The 12,329-nt window shown below is 40.7% G+C and overlaps 1 protein-coding gene across 2 annotated transcripts; it reads right to left on the reverse strand.

The window, feature by feature from the left end:
* Positions 1 to 929: 929 nt before the first annotated feature.
* On the reverse strand, positions 930 to 5,220 carry GEMIN6 (gem nuclear organelle associated protein 6). 2 transcript variants are annotated; one of them, XM_027113339.1, is made up of 3 exons: positions 5,085 to 5,220; positions 4,347 to 4,490; positions 930 to 1,462 (listed from the first exon to the last, which is right to left on the reverse strand). In XM_027113339.1, the coding sequence occupies exons 2-3, from the start codon at positions 4,469 to 4,471 to the stop codon at positions 1,087 to 1,089; spliced, it is 501 nt and encodes a 166-aa protein (XP_026969140.1). In that variant the 5' UTR covers positions 4,472 to 4,490; positions 5,085 to 5,220; the 3' UTR covers positions 930 to 1,086. The 2 variants fall into 2 exon arrangements, with proteins under 2 accessions (XP_026969140.1, XP_026969141.1); XM_027113340.1 differs by lacking the exon at positions 5,085 to 5,220 and having other exon boundaries at positions 4,347 to 5,071.
* Between the last annotated feature and the right edge of the window lie 7,109 nt (positions 5,221 to 12,329).

Raw genomic sequence — 12,329 nt, forward strand, 5'->3', positions numbered from 1 at the left:
GGAGCTGTTCTGGCCTAAGGACTAGAACAATCACTGGCTGGGGCAGGGGGCAAGCACATTCATGTGAGTAGGGCGTAGGCGCAGCAGGGACTGGTCACGCTAAGAGCAAGAGAACAGCCATCTTGAGTGGCCTGACCATACAACCCCCAAACTAACAATCTGAGGTGCTTTTGTAGGCCAGAAACCTCCCTGACTGGCTTCCAAGGGGTAGAATCAGATGTAGTTAAGTGTACTTCCTGCACTGTCTCCCCTCAGTGAAGCCTGACAAGGGGAGTAGAGACTGTAGGAAAAAAGCACTGTGACCCAGAAGCCTGGGCTGAACCCATCAGGCAAAAGAACTGGGTTGAGCTCAGCAGCAGAATACCTGTCACACTTACCTCTTTCCTCAGAGATATCAGCCAGTGCTCACTTTTTAAGGCTTTGAGAGTTTATAAGGTTTATGTGTTGAGATTTTACCAAAACGTTCAAGTTTCAACCAAAAAAAGAATATATTCTGATTCAAATGCTATAACATCATTACACCAAAAAAATTTTTAAAATAAACATTTTAAAACAGACACATCTAGTTAGTGCAAGGGATGTAACAAGACTGTGATTTTACCTTAGCATTTATATTGAATCTAACATGTTGCATCTTTTTCACATACATTTCTTGCCTAACAGAAATGGAGGTGTGGGCTTCCCTGGTGGCACAGTGGTTGAGAGTCTGCCTGCAGATGCAGGGGACACGGGTTCGTGCCCCGGTCCGGGAAGATCCCACATGCCGCGGAGTGGCTGGGCCCGTCAGCCATGACCACTGAGCCTGCGCGTCCGGAGCCTGTGCTCCGCAACAGGAGAGGCCACAACAGTGAGAGGCCCGCGTACCACAAAAAAAAAAGAAAAGAAAAGAAATGGAGGTGTATCCCCATCAAAAGGAAAGGCTCTTATAATTCTGATGTCCCTATGTTAATTTTATTTGTGATGTCATCCTTGCCCAGTTCACTTATTAGCACTGATAATCCCCATCTTTGATTTAACCAAAAACAACAAAGAATTTTCAAAAAATGAAGTCTTATTTCAATCAGTGCATCCACAGTTCTTGGCCTCTCACTGGGAAGCTGCAAGGTGTCCTTGAATAAGATCCTGAACACGGGACAAAATAATTTCATTAGAACTGTTGCAATTTTCTGGACCATATGGTGGATCTATAGTCAAGACCCCAGCCACACAGAGAGTCCTTCGTGAATCTCCCTCTTCAGTGATGGGGATGTGGTTCTTCTCCAGCCATTTCTTCAGGCTGTTCTTTCTCTTTTCCAGATCCTCAGGGCTGTACGCCTTACAGTCTCCAGACATGAACAAATCCATCAGCTTCTCTCTCACGCTATGGTCCCCTTCATTCAAAATTTCAACAGTCTGCACAGCATGTCCCATAATTCCGGTCACAGACATGCTGCCATCTTCAAGGAAGTTCACAAGGACAATACTTTGGAGGAAAAGTAAGTTCAGAGCACAGTTGCAAAAGAAAAACCAAAAGGCCTATAAAACTATGGAAGAAGCAGTGAAATGAGAGTCAGCATCAACCCCCAACAGGTCACTAGAACAACAGGGAATGCTCTTCCCCATTTTAAATTACTCCTCTCACCACCAAATGTTTTCACTTGTTCAATACGAATTCTCTGATGGTCCTAAACATCTAAGGCTTTTGTCCAGCCTAAAGCTAATCATTGTGGGATGTCATTAAAGCATTACTTAAAGAGTTATGAATGCTTTAAATGTGTATTAGGAAAGAAGATAGGGTACAGATTTAACTTTTAGAGTTCAAAAGCAACTGAATAACTCTCCTTCAGAGCAGACCAAAGAAAATAACACAGCACAAAATTAATGAGAGAGAAAACAAAAGAGTATGCAACTAGAGACTGTCATACTAAGTGAAGGAAGTTCAGAAAGAGAAAGACAAATACCATATGATATCACTTTTATGTGGAATCTAAAATATGGCACAAATGAACCTATCTACAACACAGAAACAGGGAATTCCCTGGTGGTCCAGTGGTTAGGACTCTGTGCTTTCACTGCCAAGCACATGGGTTCAATCCCTGGTTGGGGAACTAAGATCCGTAAGCCACCTGGTGTGGCCAAAAAACCAAACAAACAAACAGGAAAACAAAAAAACACAGAAACAGACTCATAGCCATAAAGAACAGACTTGTGGTTGCCAAGGCAGAGGGGGAGAGGGACAGGGATGGACTAGGAGTTTGGGGTTGGTAGATGCAAACTATTACATTTAGAATGGATAAACAACAAGGTCCTAAGGTATAGCACAGGGAACTATATTCAATATCCTGTGATAAACCATAATGAAAAAGAATATAAAAAAGAATGTATATATGTGTATAACTGAGTCACCTTGTTGTACAGCAGAGATTGACACAATATTGTAAATCAACTATACTTCAATTAAAAAAAGTCAATAAGAGGATCATCAAAGCCAAGAGCTGGTTCTTTGAAAAGGATATATAAATTTCACAAAACTCAGGCAAGATTAATAAAAAGAGAAAGAAGGCACATATAAATAATATTAGGAATAAGGTAGCGAAAATTAATAGTATAAAATATTAAGAACAAATTTAGGTAAATAATTTTGAAACTGAAAACAGAAAACTTCCTAGAAAATATAAATTTCTACTACTGACTCAAAAAAAAAAAAAGAGAGAGAGAATGTAAATAGTCCTATAATCGTTTTTTAAAAACCTGAAATAACCAGTTTAAAATCTTCCCATGGAGGGGGAAAAAAAGGCCCAGACAATTTTACCAGGAAGTTCTATAAAATTTTCAAGGACCAGACATTTCTAATCCAACCAAATTCTCCTATGGACTATAAAAGGGAGACTATGCCTTAACTCATTTAATGAGGCTAATATAACCTTGAGACCAAAAGCAGAAAAGAGCAGGATTAAAAAATAAAACTATAAGCTAATCTCACTCATGAATACAAATGGAAAAATCCTAACTAAAATATATGATATGGTGTATGACATGATGTGATGCAATGTGACGTGATGTGAATTTCATTTCTGTGGTACTTTTCCCAAAAACCTATAACCCCAGTCTATGAGAAAACATCACAGGGAATTTCCTGGCAGGCCAGTGGTTAGGACTCTGCACTTTCACTGCCGAGGGCCCGCATTCATTCCCTCGTTAGAGAACTAAGATCCCGCGAGCCATACGACGCAGCCAAAAAAAAAAAAAAAGAAGAAAAAAAAGAAATCATCACACAAACCCAAATTGAGAGATATTCTATAAAATACCTCACCAGGACACTTCAAAAGTGTCAGGGTCATGAAAAACAAGTAAAGACTGAAAAACTGTCACATATCAGAGAAGACTAAGGAGACAGGATGCCTACATGTAATGTAGGACCTTGGACTGGATTCCAGAACAGAAAAAGGCCATTAGTGGAAAAATTGATAAAATCCAAATGATTGCAGTTTAGTGAGTGTAAATTTTTAATTCCGACAAATGTTTGACAGTTGTGTAAACTGTTAACATTAGGGGAAGCTGGGTATATAGGTACTCTCTGTACTTTCTTTGCAATTTTTCTGTAAATCTAAAATCATTCCAAAATAAAGTGTGTGGATCACCACCTTTAAAGTTGCCTTGCAAAAAATAAATCTGATCCTAATCAAACCTCTAGTTATGAATACCAGTTTACAGGAAATACGAAGGATAAAAGAACATGTTAAACTATGCCATGATAAATGCAATGAGCTAAATCCAGAGTGTGTTGAATTCTATAGACAAATGATTCCATTTCTTCAACAAATAAATGACATGGAAAACCAAAGAGAGAGAAAGTACAGTTATAGATTAAGATTCTTCAGAGACATATCAACAAATTGATATGCTTAAAAAGATACATTGGAGACAAACAGGAAAATCTGAACTCAAACTAGGAATTAGCTAATATTAAAGTTATTATTACTTTTGCTAGGTGTTATAATGGTATTGTGGTTACATTTATTAGAGAGTCCAAATCTGCTAAGAGATATATTGAAGGATTTATGAACAAAATTATGTCTGTAATTGGCTTTAAAATATTTGGAAGGGGGAATAAGATTAGTGTTCATTATACTACTCTCTTCACATTTGTGTATATTTGAAATTTTCCAATAAAATGTAATATAAAAGGAGTGTCCCATTTCTACGAACTTGGCTGGTCTGACACAAATCTATAATTAGAACAATACTTAGCTTCAAAGGAAATTAAATTCTTATGTGGGAATAATTAGCCTTTCATTTATCTGCTTTCTTAGTATGGATGTAACAGTGCAAAGGGGTGATTTCTGGGAAGCAGGACCCATACTCACTTGGTAGAGACTGGGTCTACGGTTAAAACCCATCCTTTATACTCCTTCTCACTGGCTGTCACTCTGACTTCTTTGTAAGTGTAATCTTGCCATTCTAAGGGGCCTTTCTTCATCCATTCATTCATGGTTGCCAGTTGGCTAGATCTAAAACAACCACCAGTTCGGATTAATATATATGTTCCACCCAGGCAAATGTCTTACTCCAATCTCCATTCTAGAGGTAGAGAACACCTGCAATTTGCCTCAAGTTCCATAACAGAAAGGCAGTTAAATTTTACTATTCAGTCTGAAAGCCACGGGGACATCGAGTTGCCGCGGGTCCCAGTCTGGGGTAACTTATCTGGCACACTCCTATTTCACCTCCCAATCCCATTCCAGATCGCCTTCACGCTGGCTTTGATCTCCAGTCTACAGATGCTCAAATCCTTGAACTCTGCTCTCCTTCCATCAAAGGAGCTCACGCCACACGACTCTTAGCCAAAAATGAAAAAGAAAACTCCTCTGATATCCACCCACTCCCTCTCTGGCTCTGTGTCTCCGCTGGATCCCGCCAGGGAGAGGCCCCCGGATCTGTGACACTTTTCATCTTAAAATTTGTTTGGAGGATGCGTAAACGAAGGGGCAGCAGCTAAGGCTCTAGAGCTGATGCCCTGGCGTAACCCGAAGCCGCATGATACTTTGAGCTGTACTCAAGCCAGGTGATACTTAGCGTGTAATCCTGACAAATGAGAAAAATACCAGTTAAATCTCCTAGCACCGCCAGGTCCTCAGCAGCCGCGTTGGAAGGAAGGAGTCTCTTGAGCCGAGCCTGCCGGAGTCCAGCGTGCTTTGCGCCGTGTCGTCACTTCCTTCGCCCAGAATTCTCTGTTTTGTAGTCCGTGGCCTTGGTCAAAACTCGAGGTCTGAGAGTCCCGAGTCCTGGGGTGATGAAATTGGGGTTCAGGGTGTGGAGCGGGGCTAAGATTTTTTTGTAATAATAATAATAATAAGATTTCTTGTTCGCTGGGGTCCGCCTTTCAATGCCACATTGGACATTTCAAGATAAAAATTTTAAGAGGGAAGACTCGTGCCACCTCTTCCCTGAGAGTGGAAGTGGAATTCCACTTTTGCCATGAACCCTCCAGGTAAATCCTAAAGCTCTGGAAGTGTGAGGTGACAGTGCCTTGGAGAAGAGCCACAGAACCAATGTATTTCTTCTTTGGCCTGTGTAAGGCAATTAAGATGCCTACTCTTTTGGGATGTGCCTTTGGTACAGTCCTGAGGGTGTGCAGGAGCTGGAAAGAAAAGCGTAGGATTGGGTTGAAAAAACGCAGGAGTGGAAAAGTGCAAGAGACTCGCTTCCACAGATTTCTGGTCACTGGAGTACTTCGTTGGCTTCTGGCATGGTCCAGAATTTTTTCCGGACTATGATCCTGAAAAATGGTACAAGGTGGTAAATGTTGATTGAATTCCTGCAAATGTGAACACCAAGGGAGATTTACAAAAACTGAGTTAGAGGACTGTCAAACCACGGTACAGAAAACACCGACAGTTAATCCGCTTTCCCCTTGCTACTTGGGATTTGAGTTGCATATAATCCTTGAAGTTTTTGTTTCTTAATGTCATCGTTTCAAATAATCCTTCCCCAAACCTTCACTCATTGAATGATTGGCTTATGATATTAATGTGGCTTTCATAGATTAGATTTTGACATCTAATCTACAAAATCTAATTTATCAGTTCAAGTCCTCTATAGATCTACAAAGAGCTAATATAAATAGCAGTTATCATTGTTATGGTACTGTGAAGTAAAATATTTGAACTCATAAAAATTCAGTCTAGGGCTTCCCTGGTGGCACAGTGGTTGAGAGTCCGCCTGCCGATGCAGGGGACGCGGGTTCGTGCCCCGGTCCGGGAAGATCCCACATGCCAAGGAGTGGCTGGGCCCATGAGCCATGGCCGCTGAGCCTGCGCGTCCGGAGCCTGTGCTCCGCAACGGGAGAGGCCACAACAGTGAGAGGCCCGCGTACCGCAAAAAAAAAAAATCAGTCTAAAAGAGATACAACCAATTTGTGACAATTGGTCATTTGCATTTTAAGCCTACTATCTATACTGCAGAATGAAAGACTTTGGCCTTTGTTTTCTACAGGTAAAAGCTAGCCTCAAGCTTAAAGTTACCCCCTGTAAAGCAATGAGTGAGACAGGGCCATCTCCCTCCCTTTTCTCCCCTCTCCCTTTAGGCTCCTAAGTAAACTAAAGTCTCATTCCCAGTATCCACTGATACAAATCACTGACTTCTAACAGAATGAGTCCAGCGCATTACCTTACACAAGTTCTCAGAAAGACCCTCTCCTGCAGCCTGTCCTCACTGAGTTCAGAGAGTGCGGCACTTCCTTTCCCTGGTCAACTCCTGCTCTTGGTACCCCTGGAGCCTCCCTCATCTCCAGTTGATGTCCCTTCTCTCACATTCTCTACTCTTCTCCCTCTCTTTCCCCACCCACTCCATCCATCTCCTTCCTAACATCTACCTCTCTCTCAAAACTTCACATTTAACCCTTTCCTCTGCCAAGACCAAAATTGCTTATTTTAGATTTTGAAGCACATTTCGTTTAGTAAGAAAGACATTCTAAAGAAACTTTTCTTAAATTCCCTGAGGAAAATCAGAAGTTAAAAACATTGTCAATAGTCTTATGCTGTTTACTTTATCATAGTGCAAAGATAAACCTGCCCTGCCCTGGCTAAACTATCACAAATTTCAGTTCACAGTGTTGAGTCTTAAAAGTGGGTAAAAAATGAAGTGGGGGTGGGAGTGGTAATTTACTGAGTATATTTCATGAAAGGTAAGGTCAGAAGAAAATAACCCTGGTCATTTTGGCCCAAGATTTTTTTAGTTTTCTTGCTTTCTCATTGATTCAATAAATAGAACCCATTAGAAATATCCATTCTTTATCTCTGTTTATTCATCAAGCATATATTGTGTACATATACATGCTACGCTTTCTGTTGAGAACTAGGAATTAATAAACTAATTGTAAGAATGTTTTGCCTTTGGGGAGTTGATAACGTCTTCTTGTACTTGTAACCAAGTAAGCTAGCATTCTACCTGGAGGTGGTAGTAAATGTGAAGAGGTGGGGAAGGCATTCTTAGAAAAGCTTTTTAAACACGTACCCCTTGGGCTTCCCTGGTGGCGCAGTGGTTGAGAGTCCGCCTGCCGATGCAGGGGACGCGGGTTCGTGACCCGGTCTGGGAAGATCCCACATGCCGCGGAGCGGATGGGCCCGTGAGCCATGGCCGCTGAGCCTGCGCGTCCGGAGCCTGTGCTCTGCAACAGGAGAGGCCAAAACAGTGAGGGGCCCGCGTACCGCAAAAAACCAAAACAAAACAAAACAAAAAACCCAACAAACACGTACCCCTTGGACTTGATTTATAGGCAATGAGAAACACCCACAAAAAATTCTGTGTCTATGGGACACAGAACCTGATCAAGGGCGGTGTGGGTTGGATTGAAGAACAGTGGACAGGGGGTTTTAGCAACACTGGTTTTAATTTGGTTAAATCCTGTAGTGTCCTGGCTCCTGCACACCACTGACTGTGCTCTTACCAGCTGTATGATTTTGAAAGTCATTTGCCTTCTTAAATTTCAGTTTCCTCATCCATAAATGAAAACATGGAATTAGATGATCCAAGATCCTCTCAGCACTAAATTTTCATGACTGAGACATACAGAGTCACTTAGGAAAGCCCTGTAAACTCTCAGGGCAGGGGCCATGTCTGTTTTATTCACTGCCATATACACCACCTCTAGCAGATTGCTTGGTATATAGTAAGATGCTCAATTTGAATTGAATTTTTATTTCTTAATAAAAATTATATTTTATTGTTATATAGCACCTAATATGTGCCATGCACTATTCTAAGAACTTTCAAATATTAACTCATTTTTATGAGTGAATAAACAGACCAAAGACAATGGAAGATATGTGAGTAATGGAATGATATGGTTAAATTGGTGTATTAAAAAGGATGCAGAGAAATTGGATGTGGGGAAAATAGGGAGGTATAGAGCATATACAGCATACACCTTTATGTAAAATGTAGCCTTTCTACTAAAACAAAGCAGCGGTATTAGGTGGAAAAAATTCCAGAACCAGTTTCCAAATGGAAAGTCAGTTTTTGGGAGGCAGCGTCTCCAAATTGATTCATTATCTGACTCACCCAGCCCAGCCTAGCCCTACCCAGCCCTGTCTACCACAAAGAGGGCAGATCTGTTTTCCCAGCAGAAGATAGAATTTTTTCCTTGGATAAAAACGATTTGAACAGACTCTGGGGACTCTAAAGAACTAAACAAATGTAAGGCATAAAAGTTTAGAAAACTGCTTCTGTACTGTTGTATCTCAAATATGCCCAGATAATAACTTTATGGCTAAAAATCAGTGCCTTTTTTTTTTCCATTGAGTTCCTCTTATTTAACCAAGTAATCAGTCTAAATGTAAGATGTACATGTTTTACACAGATTTTTTTTTTAATTTTTATTATTTTTTGGCTGCACTACACAGAATGTGGGATCTTCATTCCCCGACCAGGGGTCCAGCCCGCACCCCCTGCAGTGGAAGTGCAGAGTCTTAACCACTGGACCACCAGGGAAGTCCCGAGATTTTATTTTTATTTGAAAAAAGAAGTGGAGTTAACCATTTTAATTTTTCCCTGGAATTGCCTTGGAACAAAAAAGGATGTTCGGTACTGAGTTCCTAAGAACTACTGCAGTAGTCCAGACAGGAAATAGTAAAGTCCTAGCGTAAGTTGATAGCAGTGGAAATGAAAAAGAGAGAAAAAAAAGAATAGCTTCAACAAATATTTCAAAGGAGAAATCAAAGGATTTAGTGACTGTTTGGGGGCAAGGACATGTTGAGAACTTTGACACTAGGCCTTTAACAGAAATTCTCTTTGTTCTTTTATTCATTCATAACTTCCTCTTCCTTTTTATTTTTCAAGTATCTCAGGCCTCCGAATAGTTATCTACTAAATTAGATAAGAAAATTTTATCATTAAATTAAAAATGCTTCACTAGGCCTATATCTGTGTTTATGACACAGGAAGGCAACAGTGAGGTACCTCCTCCAAGCTCTTATAAACTAACCCTCAAGATTAAATAAAATGGGTGTGATTAGATGTGATACATTTGCACAAGGAGACCATCTATTATCTGGGTAACTAAGAATGTGGAAATGACCAAATTCCAAACTAAGTGAGTTTGTTGTACCCTCTGGAAGCAGGACTATATTTTAGTAAATGGAAACAGTTATATTGTATCCTACTTGGACTGAGTAACCCAGGGTTGGCAGAAGGCATAGAAGAAGGAACGTCAGCAGGCAAAACGCTGGGAGGTATTTCTTAGAGACCCTGAATCTGGAAGGCAGGGGCTTTCCAGAGACGTATGCATATTGTGGGGAATGGATGATTCATCAAGTCTCACCCTGGCCTGGAATAGATGTTTCTGAAACTATCTGCCTCCTTATACTCAGATTCCATGCCCACCAGACTGCCTTGTGACTCCTCTACTGGTTTTCTAGGTACACAGTTTATCAGGAGAGATGGTTCTCGAGACAAAAACATGAACACTATAGGGAGGGTGGGAGGGAGGGAGACGCAAGAGGGAAGAGATATGGGAACATATGTATATATATAACTGATTCATTTTGTTGTAAAGCAGAAACTAACACACCATTGTAAAGCAATTATACTCCAATAAAGATGTTAAAAAAAAAAAAAAAGAAACATGAACACTTTCTAGTCAATAGAAAGGAATAGACCAGAATTCACAAACCAGGGCCAAAAAGTCTTATCAAGAAGTGCAGATAGGTTTAATATCTGCACAGTGTTTAGTTTTGTCTTTCAGTTTGAAAGCCTTTAAATAGGTTTTCTCTCTCTTCTTCACAACTCGTTTCCACCACTTTTATTGTTTTACCCTTGGCTGATTCATAGGTTTACATTACCTGCCTGATTCCTACAGGAAATTGAGTTTTCAACTCTGGAATAGTCCCTACTACAAATGAATAAATTAGCAGAGTAAATTATACCTTAATCTCTGGTGAGTTTGGTGAGAATCAGCCTCAATGTGTCTAGTCAACTCTTGGGCCAGTAAAAGGCCAGAACCTGGGCTGTGGGTAGCAACTTCAAGGAAGTGCCAGTTGCAGGATTTCCTGTTAGATCTCCATACAGACTTCTCCAGGTGATTTCTTGATCTCATTGTCGCCTTGCCCCCTTTTCAACTGTGCCCCTCTGATACCATTTTTTTTTTTTCTGATACCATTTTGTAGCTTATTGTTATTCACATGTGTGCTGTGGCAGTTACTGTAGGTTGGTTCATTTAACAGTCCTTTCCCACAACCTTCTAATGAGGCTTGAAAGCTAAAACTTAATCTCCAGCTTCCCTTGCTGGGAGAAGTGACCATATGAATGCTTCTGGCCAGTGAGATATACATGGACGTCCCTAAGAAGGCTGTCCCTTCTGAAATTAAAAGGCAAAGTCTCCTAAGAAGGAGAAAGCCTTTTTGGTCCTTTAACCATTTCTCCTCCAGCCTGCCTGGAGGTGAGGTAGCCTCTTTCCACCACAAGGAGAGATGCATGAGAAGGCCTATAGGCCACACGGAAAAATAAAAGAAAGAGAAAGAGACACAGCAGACCTGAACTGCCTACCTTTGTACTTATTTTGTTTGGGACAAATAAACTCCTCTCTGTTTAAGCAACTGTTTCAAGTGTTTCCACCCCAACAAAACCCTTTTCTAATTTATCTCCCTAATAAAGTCCTCAGGAGAGAGACCATGCTTTATCTTTATATCCTCAGTACCCTGTTCAATAACCGCATATAGTAGGCAGTCAACATAGATTTGTTTAGCCAGTTAATAAATTTGCTATTTTTGGGGACAAGCTGGGACAAACAGAAAACCATAATTTAAGCAGAGAGTTACTTATTTCATAAGTGACCAAGATAAACTAAGAACAGGATAAGCAAATTGACAGGTCAAATTTTAGATTGGCAAAGCAGGTAACAAACGGACTTTTGCTTTTTTCAAGAAAGTAATTTAAATCCTCTGCACTGACGATTACAATGTATTACCATCCTTACTAGTAGTAGTAGTAATAATAAATGCATATTAACTCAACCTTAATGAACATAGAAAAGCCATGAGATCAGAACTCTTATTACCCTTAGTTTACAGCTAAGGAAACTGAGGCACAGAAGTCCAACGCCACATAGCTAGTTAGTGACAGAGCTAGGATACAAACCCAGGCAATCAGGCCAAAGCCTAAAAGTCTATTTTTAGTTAGTGAGGAACACGTTTTTCCAAAGTAAGAGTTTCTAACTCCGAAATACCAGCTCTTCATTGTGCTCCAGTTGGTTGTCTGGACACGCAAAGCATTAAGTTAATGTGTTTCACCCATGTGTTCTGGCAAAGCAAACTCTCCCAGCAACTTCTACCTCCAAGCGTGACTGCAAGGAGGATACACACAGCCAGAATTAATGGTCTGGAAATTAGGAACCGATTTTATCCCTAAAGCAGGTAAAGCCATACAAAGCCCCATTCCTACAGCTGCTGTTAGCTCTCAGTTTAGCCCATGAACAATGGCAACAGGGTAGATGCAAGCAGTTCAATGATGTGGAAAAGCTGATCTTAAGAGGAATTACACCTTACGGAGGGCAACTAAAGAGAGCGCTATGCGGTAACTAAACTCTCCTGCCTACAACCTAATCTTTTCTTTTTTTCTACCCAGTGAATCTGTTCTCTTGCCCTCCTCCAATTATCTTCAAAAGGTTTATGTGTGTGTGGAAGGGAGGCGTCTTTCTTCTCTATTCTGTGGCAAATTATAGGCCCATATTTGAGCTTCCTAATGGAAAAGGGTAAAATATACCACTGATCACACAGGGGAAGATATCTTCTCTGGTATAAAAAGCCAATGTAGGGCTTCCCTGGTGGCGCAGCGGTTGAGAGTCCGCCTGTTGA

Source organism: Aethalodelphis obliquidens, unplaced genomic scaffold, assembly GCF_003676395.1.
Source record: "Aethalodelphis obliquidens isolate GAN/ISIS:26980383/991018 unplaced genomic scaffold, ASM367639v1 scaffold12, whole genome shotgun sequence".
Classification (NCBI taxonomy): domain Eukaryota; kingdom Metazoa; phylum Chordata; class Mammalia; order Artiodactyla; family Delphinidae; genus Aethalodelphis; species Aethalodelphis obliquidens.